Here is a 13,788-nt window from a genome sequence, read left to right as displayed (position 1 = left end):
TCACATTAATTGTCAGAGACGTCACAAGTCGAAAAGTCTCCAACATCAGAAAGCAGGACATCATGGGACCTGCTGATAAGGGGCTACTGGCAACGCCCGGAGTCCAGAGGGCTCACAACATCCCCCCCAGAGAGCTCATGATATTCCTCCCCCAGAGAGCTCATGTTATCCCCCCCAGAGAGCTCACAACATCCCCCCCCAGAGAGCTCATGTTATCCCCCCCAGAGAGCTCACGATATCCCCCCCAGAGAGCTCCCCCACCCCAAAAGAGAGCTCACGATATCCCCCCCCAGAGAGCTCACAATATCCCCCCCCAGAGAGCTCACGCTATCCCCCCCAGAGAGCTCACGATATCCCCCCCACAGAGCTCACAATATCTCCCCCAAAGTCCAAATGGCTCTCAATACCTGATGTTTACAGGCCGCCCCGAAGCACGCAGGCCGCCCCGTGCACACCAGAGAAGTCCATACCTGATAGGTTTTTATCATCTCCTGGCAGTTCCTGCGGATCTGCTCGGACTCCTCCTTGGCTTGGTTCAGTTTGGCCGCCGTATCTCGCAGTTTGTCTTTGGTTTCCTGATGATTAAACATGAGACAAAGATCAGACATTTCTTTTTGACGGATCGGTTACAAGTCACCATTTTCTCCAGTGGCCTGAAGTCTGTTGAGGAGATGATCTACAGAGGCCACAGCCATTAAAGACTCTTTATAGGCGTCTTCCAGGACATAGCTTTGATGGCAAACTGAGCGGACCACCCGCTTTTAATAATCAGTCTGACCCCTGAGCTCAAACCCATAACTGCAGAAGGGAGATGGATACTGGTGTGAACAGTGCCTAGGAAGCCCCTGGTGTGAATTGTACCTGCCATACACATGCTTCATGCCCGACACTCACCTTGTGCGAGTCCAGCTCCGATTTTAGCTTGTTATGGGCCCACTTCACTTTGATGGCGTAGGAGTTCACCTCTTCCTTCAGCTTCTCGATGTCGCGGCTCTGCCGGCTCGTCTCGTTCTCCTGGATTAGAGAAAATAGAAGAAATCTGTCAGGTCGGAGCGACTGAGAAGTCCCATGTAAGGGGGCGATGGGACCAGAAAGGGTTGAGGTACAGGAGGGAAGGTCATTATACATCCCACCCATAGGGATGATAAGCCTCCAACTACCACTAAAACCGATCTGAATCCTCCGCTTTTCTACCTCTTCGAGTAAATAAGGCGAGGGGTGGAAATGTCGAGTGGCTGATAGCCGTCACTGCCGAGCCCGGTACCTTGGCCTCATGCAGCTGGTGCAGTCGCCCTTTTTCCTGAGTTAGGATCTTGATCCTGGCGCTGTTCTTCTCCATCTCCTTGTTGGCCTCTCGCAGTTTCCGCTCCAGAACCTCCTTCTCTTTCCGGAGATCTAAAGACTCTTTCTCGCCTCTCACATACTTCATGACCATCGCCTCCTTTTCCTGTCGTGCCTCCTCGCATTTTTTATTGGCCTGGAGATGAGAGAAGTTACTACCTGCGAGATAACAAACGCTTGCTGATAATATGTTCCTCCACAAGGGGGAGCAGTGACAAGACAGGACTCTGCAGGATGGAGATTCGCACTGGCCCTTTAAATAACGCTGGTAATAGACTGGAAGGAAAGAAGGGTCCTACAGGATATGGGGGGATTTGTACTTTTGATGCCATGGTGCAGCCTTTACAACCCAGATAATACTACAGGAAGTCGATCAATCTACCCCCATAACGATAATTAATCCGTATTTACAGAAGATCAGACTGGTCCTTCACCTGCAAATCACACATGGACGCAATGTCTGATACCGCCACACAAAGTGCAAACATCACTGCCGATACAACATTTACACGTAAGCACACGGGGTTAATCCAGCGGCAGATACCTGCTCCGTCCTCAGCGCCATCTCCTTATGCAGCTGCTGGATGGTGTTTTTAGAAGACGCATCTTGAGAAAGCAGCCGGTCTTTTGCCAATTTCACGTCTCGGCCGAGTTCTTCAATCCTCCCCTCAAGCTGCAAAAAGAGGAGAAATGTAGAAAATCCACAATATTACCTAATCATCTACCAACCCAAATGGCACTAAACCCCAGAGCTGCACTCACTATTCTGCTGGTGCAGTCACTGTGTACATACATTACTAATCCTGAGTTACCTCCTGTATTATACTCCAGAGCTGCACTCACTATTCTGCTGGTGCAGTCACTGTGTACATACATTACATTACTGATCCTGAGTTACATCCTGTATTATACTCCAGAGCTGCGCTCACTATTCTGCTGGTGCAGTCACTGTGTGCATACATTACATTACTGATCCTGAGTTACATCCTGTATTATACTCCAGAGCTGCACTCACTATTCTGCTGGTGCAGTCACTGTGTACATACATTACATTACTGATCCTGAGTTACATCCTGTATTATACCCCAGAGCTGCACTCACTATTCTGCTGGTGCAGTCACTGTGTACATACATTACTAATCCTGAGTTACCTCCTGTATTATACTCCAGAGCTGCACTCACTATTCTGCTGGTGCAGCCACTGTGTACATACATTACATTAGTGATCCTGAGTTACATCCTGTATTATACTCCAGATCTGCACTCACTATTCTGCTGGTGCAGTCACTGTGTACAAACATTACATTACTGATCCTGAGTTACATCCTGTATTATACTCCAAATCTGCACTCACTATTCTGCTGGTGCAGTCACTGTGTACATACATTACTGATCCTGAGTTACATCCTGTATTATACTCCAAAGCTGCACTCACTATTCTGCTGGTGCAGTCACTGTGTACATACATTACATTACTGATCCTGAGTTACATCCTGTATTATACTCCAGAGCTGCACTCACTATTCTGCTGGTGCAGTCACTGTGTACATACATTACATTACTGATCCTGAGTTACATCCTGTATTATATACTCCAGAGCTGCACTCACTATTCTGCTGGTGCAGTCACTGTGTACATACATTACTGATCCTGAGTTACATCCTGTATTATACCCCAGAGCTGCACTCACTATTCTGATGGTGCAGTCACTGTGTACAAACATTACATTACTGATCCTGAGTTACATCCTGTATTATACTCCAAAGCTGCACTCACTATTCTGCTGGTGCAGTCACTGTGTACATACATTACATTACTGATCCTGAGTTACATCCTGTATTATACTCCAGAGCTGCACTCACTATTCTGCTGGTGCAGTCACTGTGGACATACATTACATTACTGATCCTGAGTTACATCCTGTATTATATACTCCAGAGCTGCACTCACTATTCTGCTGGTGCAGTCACTGTGTACATACATTACTGATCCTGAGTTACATCCTGTATTATACCCCAGAGCTGCACTCACTATTCTGCTGGTGCAGTCACTGTGTACATACATTACATTACTGATCCTGAGTTACATCCTGTATTATACTCCAGAGCTGCACTCACTTTTCTGCTGGTGTAGTCACTGTGTACATACTTACTGATCCTGAGTTACATCCTGTATTATACTCCAGAGCTGCACTCACTATTCTGCGGGTGCAGTCACTGTGTACATACATTACATTGCTGATCCTGAGTTACATCCTGTATTATACTCCAGAGCTGCACTCACTATTCTGCTGGTGCAGTCACTGTGTACATACATTACTGATCCTGAGTTACATCCTGTATTATACCCCAGGGCTGCACTCACTATTCTGCTGGTGCAGTCACTGTGTACATACATTACATTACTGATCCTGAGTTACCTCCTGTATTATACTCCAGAGCTGCACTCACTATTCTGCTGGTGCAGTCACTGTGTACATACATTACTGATCCTGAGTTACATCCTGTATTATACTCCAGAGCTGCACTCACTATTCTGCTGGTGCAGTCACTGGGTACATACATTACATTACTGATCCTGAGTTACATCCTGTATTATACTCCAGAGCTGCACTCACTATTCTGCTGGTGCAGTCACTGTGTACATACATTACTGATCCTGAGTTACCTCCTGTATTATACCCCAGAGCTGCACTCACTATTCTGCTGGTGCAGTCACTGTGTACATACATTACTGATCCTGAGTTACATCCTGTATTATACTCCAGAGCTGCACTCACTATTCTGCTGGTGCAGTCACTGTGTACATACATTACATTACTGATCCTGAGTTACATCCTGTATTATACCCCAGAGCTGCACTCACTATTCTGCTGGTGCAGTCACTGGGTACATACATTACATTACTGATCCTGCGTTACATCCTGTATTATACCCCAGAGCTGCACTCACTATTCTGCTGGTGCAGTCACTGTACACATATATTATTACAATGTGTCGGGGTTGCGTTATTATGCCGTGCACTTTGGTTCTCACAGTCTGGTAATGGTCGGTGACAATGCTTTAGCAGCAGTCTCCCATGCATTTCTATGGTCAGGGAGGAGAGATGCAGCTCGTTTAGGTCCCTGAGTAAAGGTCTATGTGGCCCCTCGTTCCCAGCAATGGTTGGGGGCCCCCTAATACTCTGCAGTGACGTTTGGCCCCTGTGGCTGCTCCTTAGTGAAGCCTGAGAGTAATTATCTGTGACGGGCGTCGGAGCCTTCGCCTTTGTGGTTTCCACATAATAGAGGCAGGTGTGTCACTGGAAACACAAGGACGTGACCAAAATACACGGCCAGTGACGTCCGCAGTGTGACAGCTCGGAGGCCGCGAGCCCCACGTCCGACACAACTCTGCCTCCTGTCACCGGGGACCGACATCGACCAGAACCACCACAACTCAGTCTTACGTGCAAATGATCAAAACCTCAGAGATCATCAGGTGAAATCCTCATCTGCTGCGATGATCAAAAAAAAAACATTGTTTATCGCTAGAGGCAAATAAGCTGCTGTCACAGCCAAGGGTTTGTTACAATGTATCAGTGATAAAAACTGAGCGTCCACAGAGAATGTGGACCCTGGACCAGGAGAACGCTGCCGCCTTATCCTACACGGAGCTGCGTGTGTTCTGCTCTGCTCCACTCACTGTCTATAGGATTACAGGAGAAGAGTTCAGGACTTGGAGATTTCTGACGGTCCCATAGAAAAGGAAGGGAGTGCAGGGTGAGAGTGTGCACTTCTGCTCCACTACAGAGGGGGCAGCAAACTCCGGATCATTGAGGGTCCGGCTGCTGGAACCAATCCTATGAAAAAGGTACACCCAGCAACGTTGGGAAAAAGAAAACAAAAAAAAATGAAGTGTTTAAGACGGACCCTGCGGATAACGATTTGCCTCCATCTTTACTACAGGAATCTGTCAGCTCTTCTGTTCTGGACGTGCGCGCGGCTATGAGCCAGATCCGTTACCGGATCACGCAGTGTCCATTCTGATCTGTTTCCTCTACACTTCCAGTATTTTTATACATCGATCACTTTGCTCTTCACTTTCTTCGCTGGATGAAAACTTATTTTTCTTTTTGTTAAAAAATGAAAAGCGGCCGGAAAGGAGGTAAAGAGCGACAGATCTCATGAGATTTCTGTTCCCTTTCTCTTCTGAATCGTCTTATTTCTTATTTTTCTTTATCCCAAAATGATCCAAAAAAATGGAACTAACTGCTAGACAAACGAATGGAGCGTTAAAGGGAACCTGTCATAAATGTACGCTGCCAAAACCACGAACGGCATGAGTCAGGATCCAGCGGCAGGACTGCAGCGAAATATCTGTCTTACTATGCGGATTATCATAAAAAAAACCTGCGATGTGCAGTCGGCTGGTGAAAAACGGGTTAATTCATTATAAAGCCCCACCTCATCAATATCGTAAAGCTATAAAGGAGGGGAGGATTGCGCTCCTCGTAAGAAGCCGCCTCCCGAAAATTCATGTCTGGGCTAAAAATAAAGCTTCTGCACTTTTCATACAACATTGTACGTAATCCCTGACACTGACACATTGTAACAACACTGCTGCTCAGAGATGATAAGACAAGAAGTAGGTCACCGGACAAGTTTTCTAACAAGGTAAGACTCTGAACTCTGCAGGTGAGAGAAGTGAACAGGGGGTGACGAGTCTCATTCCTACACGTGAGGCCGATTACACAACCTAAAAGCATGTCCTACACATCCGACTACACAGTGACTCACACAGAGAGCGAGACGTCACCAACCAAGAGGCGAACACAGACCGCAACTAGCCAAGCGTCCGACACCAGAAGAGAGAGGCCACCAAATGATGAGAGGAGACACAATACACAACAGCTGGGGCAGGGGCAGCAGTGCTGAGGCAGCTGTGCTGAGGCAGGGGCAGCAGTGGTGGGGCAGGGGCAGCAGTGCTGAGGCAGCTGCGCTGGGGCAGGTGGGCTCTGCGGTGGTGGCAGCGGGCGGCGCTCTCCGGTGCGGTGGTGGCAGCGGGTCCGCCGGCATTTCTTCGCAGCCCGGAGGCCCCCGCAGTTCCCTTGCTGGCCGCCGCCATGTTGCGGTGGCCTCCGGGAGCATGGACGCCGGAAAGATGGCCGCCGGTCCGGGGACGGCGCATGCGCGGGATCAGATCTCGTGACGAGATCTCGTTGCCGAGATTTGAATCTCGTCCCCCGAGATCTCGGGACTAGATCTGATCCCGCGCATGCGCCGTCCCCGAACCAGCGGCCATCATTCCGGCGTCCATGCTCCCGGAGGCCACCACAACATGGCGGCGGCCAGCAAGGGAACTGCGGCGGCCTCCGGGCTGCGAAGAAATGCCGGCGGACCCGCGAACCCTGCACCGGAGCACAGCCCGCTGCCACCACCGCACCGCCCGCTGCCACCACCGCACCGCAGAGCGCCGCCCGCTGCCACCAGCCACAAGGATAGACCGTGTATTGCGACCATAAGACGCACCCCCCACTTTCCCCAAAAATTTTGGGGGAAAAAAGTGCGTCTTATGTTTGGAAAAATACGATAACTACTATAATACTGCTCCCTATGTACAAGAATATAACTACTATAATACTGCCCCCTATGTACAAGAATATAACTACTATAATACTGCCCCTATGTACAAGAATATAACTACTATAATACTGCTCCAATGTACAAGAATATAACTACTATAATACTGCCCCCTAAGTACAAGAATATAACTACTATAATACTGCTCCTATGTACAAGAATATAACTACTATAATACTGCTCCTATGTACAAGAATATAACTGCTATAATACTGCTCCTATGTACAAGAATATAACTACTATAATACTGCCCCCTAAGTACAAGAATATAACTACTATAATACTGCCCCCTATTGCAAGAATATAACTACTATAATACTGCCCCTATGTACAAGAATATAACTACTATAATACTGCTCCTATGTACAAGAATATAACTACTATAATACTGCCCCCTAAGTACAAGAATATAACTACTATAATACTGCCCCCTATTGCAAGAATATAACTACTATAATACTGCCCCTACGTACTAGAATATAACTACTATAATACTGCTCCTATGTACAAGAATATAACTACTATAATACTGCCCCCTATGTACAAGAATATAACTACTATAATACTGCCCCTACGTACAAAAATATAACTACTATAATACAGCCCCTATGTACAAGAATATAACTACTTTAATACTACCCCTATGTACAAGAATATAAGTACTATAATACTGCCCCTACATACAAGAATATAACTACTATAATACTGCCCCTATGTACAAAAATATAACTACTATAATACTACCCCTATGTACAAGAATATAAATACTATAATACTGCCCTCTAGCTACAAGAACATAACTACTATAATACTGCCCACTATGTACAAGAAAATAACTACTATAATACTGCCCCCTATGTACAAGAATATAACTACTATAATACTGCTCCCTATGTACAAGAAAATAACTACTATAATACTGCCCCCTATGTACAAGAAAATAACTACTATAATACTGCCCCCTATGTACAAGAATATAACTACTATAATACTGCCCTCTATCAACAAGAATATAACTACTATAATACTGCCCCTATGTACAAGAATATAACTACTATAATACTGCCCCCTATGTACAAGAACATAACTACTATAATACTGCCCCTATATACAAGAATATAACTGCTAAGATACTGCTCCTATATACAAGAATATAACTACTATAATACTGCCCCCTATGTACAAAAAAGTACATTAATCATACTGACAAGAATAACTATTATACTACTATCTCCTATCGTAGCTTAGTGCGAGTTTCCATTGCAGATCGTTTGAGGAATTCTTTTTTTTACTTGATGCTGATGCTTATAATAGGAGAGCTCTACCTGTTTGATGGATTGAAGGTGCAGGAGCTCGGTCTCCCCTCTTTTCTTCAGTTCTTCTCTTAGATCATCTTTCTCAGAACAAATATCCAAGATCAGCTGCTGATGCTTCTTATTCTCCTCAATCAACCTGGAAAACAAAGGAAATGAAAACTGTACATAACACGGACCAGAACTGGAGCAAGAACACCACAGTATAGCATGCAGTCAGATTCATCATTGTACAAAAAATACAGTATTATACTAGTTATATTCTTGTACATAGCGGCAGTATTATAGTAGTTATATTCTTGAACATAAGGGCAGTATTATAGTAGTTATATTCTTGTACATAGGGGCAGTATTATAGTAGTTATATTCTTGTACATAGGGGGCAGTATTATAGTAGTTATATTCTTGTACATAGGGGGCAGTATTATAGTAGTTATATTCTTGTACATAGAGGCAGTATTATAGTAGTTATATTCTTGTACATAGGGGCAGTATTATAGTAGTGATATTCTTGTACATAGGGGCAGTATTATAGTAGTTATATTCTTGAACATAGGGGCAGTATTATAGTAGTTATATTCTTGAACATAGGAGCAGTATTATAGTAGTTATATTCTTGTACATAGGAGCAGTATTATAGTAGTTATATTCTTGTACATAGGAGCAGTATTATAGTAGTTATATTCTTGCACTAAGGAGCAGTATTAGGGTACGTGCACACGCTGCGGTTTTATCTGTGGATTAGCCTTCAGTTTAAAAACCGCAGGAAAACCGCGCGGAAAAATCCACACCGTCTGCACTGCGGTTTTTAATATCCATAGGTTATTATGGTACTGTACACCGCAGCAAAAGCTGCTGCGGATCCGCAGCGGCCAAAACCGCTGCGGAACCGCAGCAGAATCCACAGCGTGTGCACACACTCTTATACAGTTGTGGCCAAAAGTATTAACACCCTTGCAATTCTGTCAGATAATACTCAGTTTCTTCCTGAAAATGATTGCAAACACAAATTCTTTGGTATTATTATCTTCATTTAATTTGTCAAAAATGAAAAAACACAAAAAGAATTGTCCTAAAGCCAAATTGGATATAATTCCACACCAAACATAAAAAAGAGGGTGGACAAAAGTATTGGCACTGTTCAAAAAATCATGTGATGCTTCTCTAATTTGTGTAATTAACAGCACCTGTAACTTACCTGTGGCACCTAACAGGTGTTGGCAATAACTAAATCACACTTGCAGCCAGGTGACATGGATTAAAGTTGACTCAACCTCTGTCCTGTGTCCTTGTGTGTACCACATTGAGCATGGAGAAAAGAAAGAAGACCAAAGAACTGTCTGAGGACTTGAGAAACCAAATTGTGAGGAAGCATGAGCAATCTCAAGGCTATAAGTCCATCTCCAAAGACCTGAATGTTCCTGTGTCTACCGTGCGCAGTGTCATCAAGAAGTGTAAAGCCCATGGCACTGTGGCTAACCTCCCTAGATGTGGATGGAGAAGAAAAATTGACAAGAGATTTCAACGCAAGATTGTGCGGATGTTGGATAAAGAACCTCGACTAACATCCAAACAAGTTCAAGCTGCCCTGCAGTCCGAGGGTACAGCAGTGTCAACCCGTACTATCCGTCGGCGTCTGAATGAAAAGGGACTGTATGGTAGGAGACCCAGGAAGAAGCCACTTCTTACCCCGAGACATAAAAAAGCCAGGCTGGAGTTTGCGAAAACTTACCTGAAAAAGCCTAAAACATTTTGGAAGAATGTTCTCTGGTCAGATGAGACAAAAGTAGAGCTTTTTGGGCAAAGGCATCAACATAGAGTTTACAGGAGAAAAAATAGGTATTAGACCTACCGGTAATGATGTTTCCAGGAGTCCATCCTGACAGCACTATGGAGGACGTCCTCCTCCTCCTTACAGGGACAGGAAAGCACACGAGAGGTTAAAAGGCCATGTCCCACCCCCTTTCCCTCAGTGATTTGACAAGTACCACAAGGTGGATGATGCTAGTAACGGTTTAATGAAACAATCATATTACAGCATATGACATAACATAATACAACATAGTATAACATAACAGGGAGGGAACTACCCGTGCTGTCAGGATGGACTCCTGGAAACATCATTACCGGTAGGTCTAATACCTATTTTCCAGGACGTCCACCTGACAGCACTATGGAGAGTACCAAAGCACCTCCTCAGGGTGGGATTACTGCTTGGAGAACTTTTCTCCCGAATGCGGTTTGTTGGCCAGCTAACACATCTAGTTTGTAGTGTTTGCAGAATGTATTAAGACTAGCCCAGGTTGCCGCTCGACAAATTTGATCAACTGACGCCCCCGCCCGCTCGGCCCATGAGGCCGATACCGCCCTTGTAGAGTGGGCTTTTAAGGAATCAGGCGGGCTGGCGCCTTCAGCCTGGTAAGCGTCCGAGATTACTGAGGTAATCCAACGCGCTATGGACGCCTTAGAGGCCTTCTTCCCTTTATTCCTACCACCAAAGAGAACGAACAGGTTCGGGTCGATACGCCAACTATTGGTGGCCTCTAGGTATTCTATAACTGCGCGCCTCACGTCTAGCGAGTGGAGCCGCCGCTCCTTCTCATTTCGGGGATTATCGCAGAAAGAGGGTAACACTACCTCCTGGTTCAGATTTCTTGTAGAGGCTACCTTCGGGGTAAATGCCGGGTCTAACCTTAGGATTATACTATCCTCTCTTATCTGGAGGTATGGATCCTTAGTGGATAGGGCCTGGATCTCCCCTATTCTTTTGGCCGTGGTAATGGCTACTAGAAAGGCCGTTTTACGAGTGAGAGCAGGGATGGCTATCTTCTCACTAAGGGCGAAAGTGTCCGAGCAGAGGAACCGAAGTACCAGGCCCAGGTCCCATGGCGGGGTGAGCTGCCTAATCGTGGGGCGCAGGCGCTGTGTGGCTTTTATAAACCTTATCACCCAGGGATGTGCAGCTAACTGATAATCATAGAAGGCGCTCAAAGCTGAAACCTGGACTTTTAGAGTACTGGGCTTGAGGCCTTTATTAAAACCTGCCTGCAGGAACCCTAGTATGTTAGGGAGATCCGGGGTACCTGCCACGAGCCCGGACCTGCCACCCTCCAAACAGAATCTCTTCCATATCTTCCGATAAATTGCCGACGTCACCGGCTTCCTGCTGGCCTGTAGGGTGGATATGACCTGCTCCGACAATCCTTTTGCCTTCAGGATGTCCCTCTCAGGATCCAAGCCGATAGATGGAGTCTTGTTGGGTCCGGGTGGTGGATCGGGCCCTGGTGGATGATGTTCTCCCACAAGGGCAGCTCGACTGGATCTTCTACTGCCATGGCTCCCAGAAGGGAAAACCAGCTTCTCCTCGGCCAGTATGGCACTATCAATATCACTCTTGCGTGGTCCTCGCGTATCTTTCTGAGCACTGCCGGTATGAGGGCCAGTGGTGGGAACGCATAAGAGAGGGATTCTCCCCAAGTCTGACTCAGGGCGTCTACGCCCTCTGGATGGTCCATCGGATTTAGGGAGTAGAATCTGGGAACCTTCGAGTTCTTGCGGCTTGCGAAGAGGTCTATACTGGGGTTCCCCCAGCGCTGACAAAGCTGGTTGAAGATCTCTATGTTCAATTCCCACTCTGTCGGGTGGATCTGTTGTCTGCTCAGGTAGTCCGCCACTTCGTTTTGGGAACCCTCTAGATGTACCGCGGTCACGGATCGAACTGTCCGTTCTGCCCACGTGAATATCTTTTCCGCCAGTGCCTGTAGTGGTTGATGCCTGGTTCCTCCTTGGTGTTTCAGGAATGCCACTGTCGTATTGTCGGATAAAATGCGAACATGACGACTCTTTAGTACCGACCGGTTTCTCCGCAACGCTTCCCAGACCGCGAAGAGTTCCTTGAAATTGGAGGATCTGGCCTTGATGCTTGCTGGCCACTTCCCCTGGAAGATCTTCCCTTCTATGTGGGCTCCCCATCCCCACGCACTTGCGTCTGTGGTGACTACCACGTATGGAGAGGTTGTCCAATGCACGCCCACCTGAAGGTTCCTGGCCTGTAACCACCAGCGAAGGGACTCCTTTACTCGTCCTGAGAGTCTTAGGGGTTTGTCTAGCGACGCCTGACTCCTGTCCCACCTCGCGAGAATTTCTCTTTGTAACAACCGCGAGTGGAATTGGGCCCAACGGACACACTGGATGCAGGCCGTCATGAGGCCCAGGACCTCCATTGCTTCCCTTATGGAGCATTGACGCTTCAACAGACCTCTGGTTCTGGCCTGAATGGACTTCTGCTTCTGCTCGGGTAGCCAGGATATTCTGTCGGCTGAATCTAGGAGGACTCCCAGGAATACCTTTCTGGTGTTTGGTGTGAGGTCCGACTTCTCCCAGTTGATCACCCAGCCCAGGAACTCCATCACAGTAGTTGTTCGGATCCTGTCTCGGATGAGCGCTTCTTTGGATCTTGCCACCAGTAAGAAGTCGTCCAGGTACGGCACAATCACAATACCCTGATCTCTCAGGTAGGCCACCACCTCTACCACCAGCTTTGTAAAGATCCTGGGAGCTGAGGCCAGCCCGAATGGAAGACCCTGGAACTGGAAATGGCAGGTCCGGGCTAGTGAACTGATCGCGAACCTTAGTAGGCTTTGGGATGAGGGATGAATAGGAACCTGATAATATGCCTTTTTTAGGTCTAGGGTGCACATAACTGCGTCCCTGTCTATCAGAGGAATTGCGGATCGGATTGATTCCATCCGGAACCTCCTGTATCTGACCCAAGAATTTAGTGGCTTCAGGTTTATGATGGTGCGGGCCTCGCCGGATTTCTTTGTAATTGCAAACAGGGAAGAGTAGTGACCTTTTCCTCTTTCTGATGGTGAAACTGGTATTATGACCCCTGAGTCTAACATGTCCTGAAGATCCGACCACATTGCGGAGTCCTCCTGGACGACAGTGGGGGCAATATATCTGTCGGGGGGAGGAGAATAGAGCTCTATCCTGTAACCTTCGCTGATGGTTCTGAGGACCCACTGATTGTTGGTGACTCGCGACCAGTTTGCTGCAAAGTGGCGAAGTCTCCCCCCAATGCCTATGGCGTCATTGTCTCCTCGACCTAGATGTCGATGCAAATGGGGGACCTCTGTTCTTCCCACTTTGGCTGAAGGAGCCTCTGTAGGAGCTTCTATTAGACCTCGCCCGGCCCCTAAACTCTGACTGTCCTCTGAAGAAGGAGCCTCTCCGAAAGGACTGGGACCGCCTGGGCTTTTCTTCCGGAAATCCCTTATTCTTATCAGACACCAGCTCAAGGATATTATCCAGGGCTGGACCAAACACCCTCAGACCCGAGAAAGGGATGGCACATAACTTGGCCTTAGAAGGGTTATCCCCCGACCAGGATCTAAGCCAGACTGCTCTCCGGGCCGCATTAGAGAGGGAGCTGTTTCTGGCCGCAAACCTAACTGATTCCGCCGACGTATCCGACAGGAACGCCGTGGCTGATTTCAAAGAGGAAGAGATGCT

At 46.9% G+C, this 13,788-nt stretch overlaps 1 protein-coding gene across 4 annotated transcripts in view; it reads right to left on the bottom strand.

Annotated features, from left to right (window-relative positions):
• CCDC186 (coiled-coil domain containing 186) overlaps positions 1 to 13,788 on the bottom strand; it is a 105,338-nt gene that overhangs the window by 28,548 nt on the left and 63,002 nt on the right. For all 4 annotated transcript variants that reach the window (XM_073556622.1, XM_073556620.1, XM_073556623.1 and 1 more), the window contains exons 3-7: positions 8,287 to 8,413; positions 1,886 to 2,014; positions 1,265 to 1,477; positions 895 to 1,014; positions 471 to 575 (exon numbers count right to left, since the gene is read on the bottom strand). In XM_073556622.1, the coding sequence (XP_073412723.1) occupies positions 471 to 575; positions 895 to 1,014; positions 1,265 to 1,477; positions 1,886 to 2,014; positions 8,287 to 8,413 (694 nt within the window). The remainder of the gene's footprint in view (positions 1 to 470; positions 576 to 894; positions 1,015 to 1,264; positions 1,478 to 1,885; positions 2,015 to 8,286; positions 8,414 to 13,788) is intronic.

This window comes from Dendrobates tinctorius, unplaced genomic scaffold (assembly GCF_039654945.1).
Source record: "Dendrobates tinctorius isolate UK_male_01 unplaced genomic scaffold, ASM3965494v1 ptg000236l, whole genome shotgun sequence".
NCBI lineage: Eukaryota > Metazoa > Chordata > Amphibia > Anura > Dendrobatidae > Dendrobates > Dendrobates tinctorius.
The sequence above is the reverse complement of the archived record's forward strand: the minus strand, read 5'-3'. Positions and strand labels throughout refer to the sequence as shown.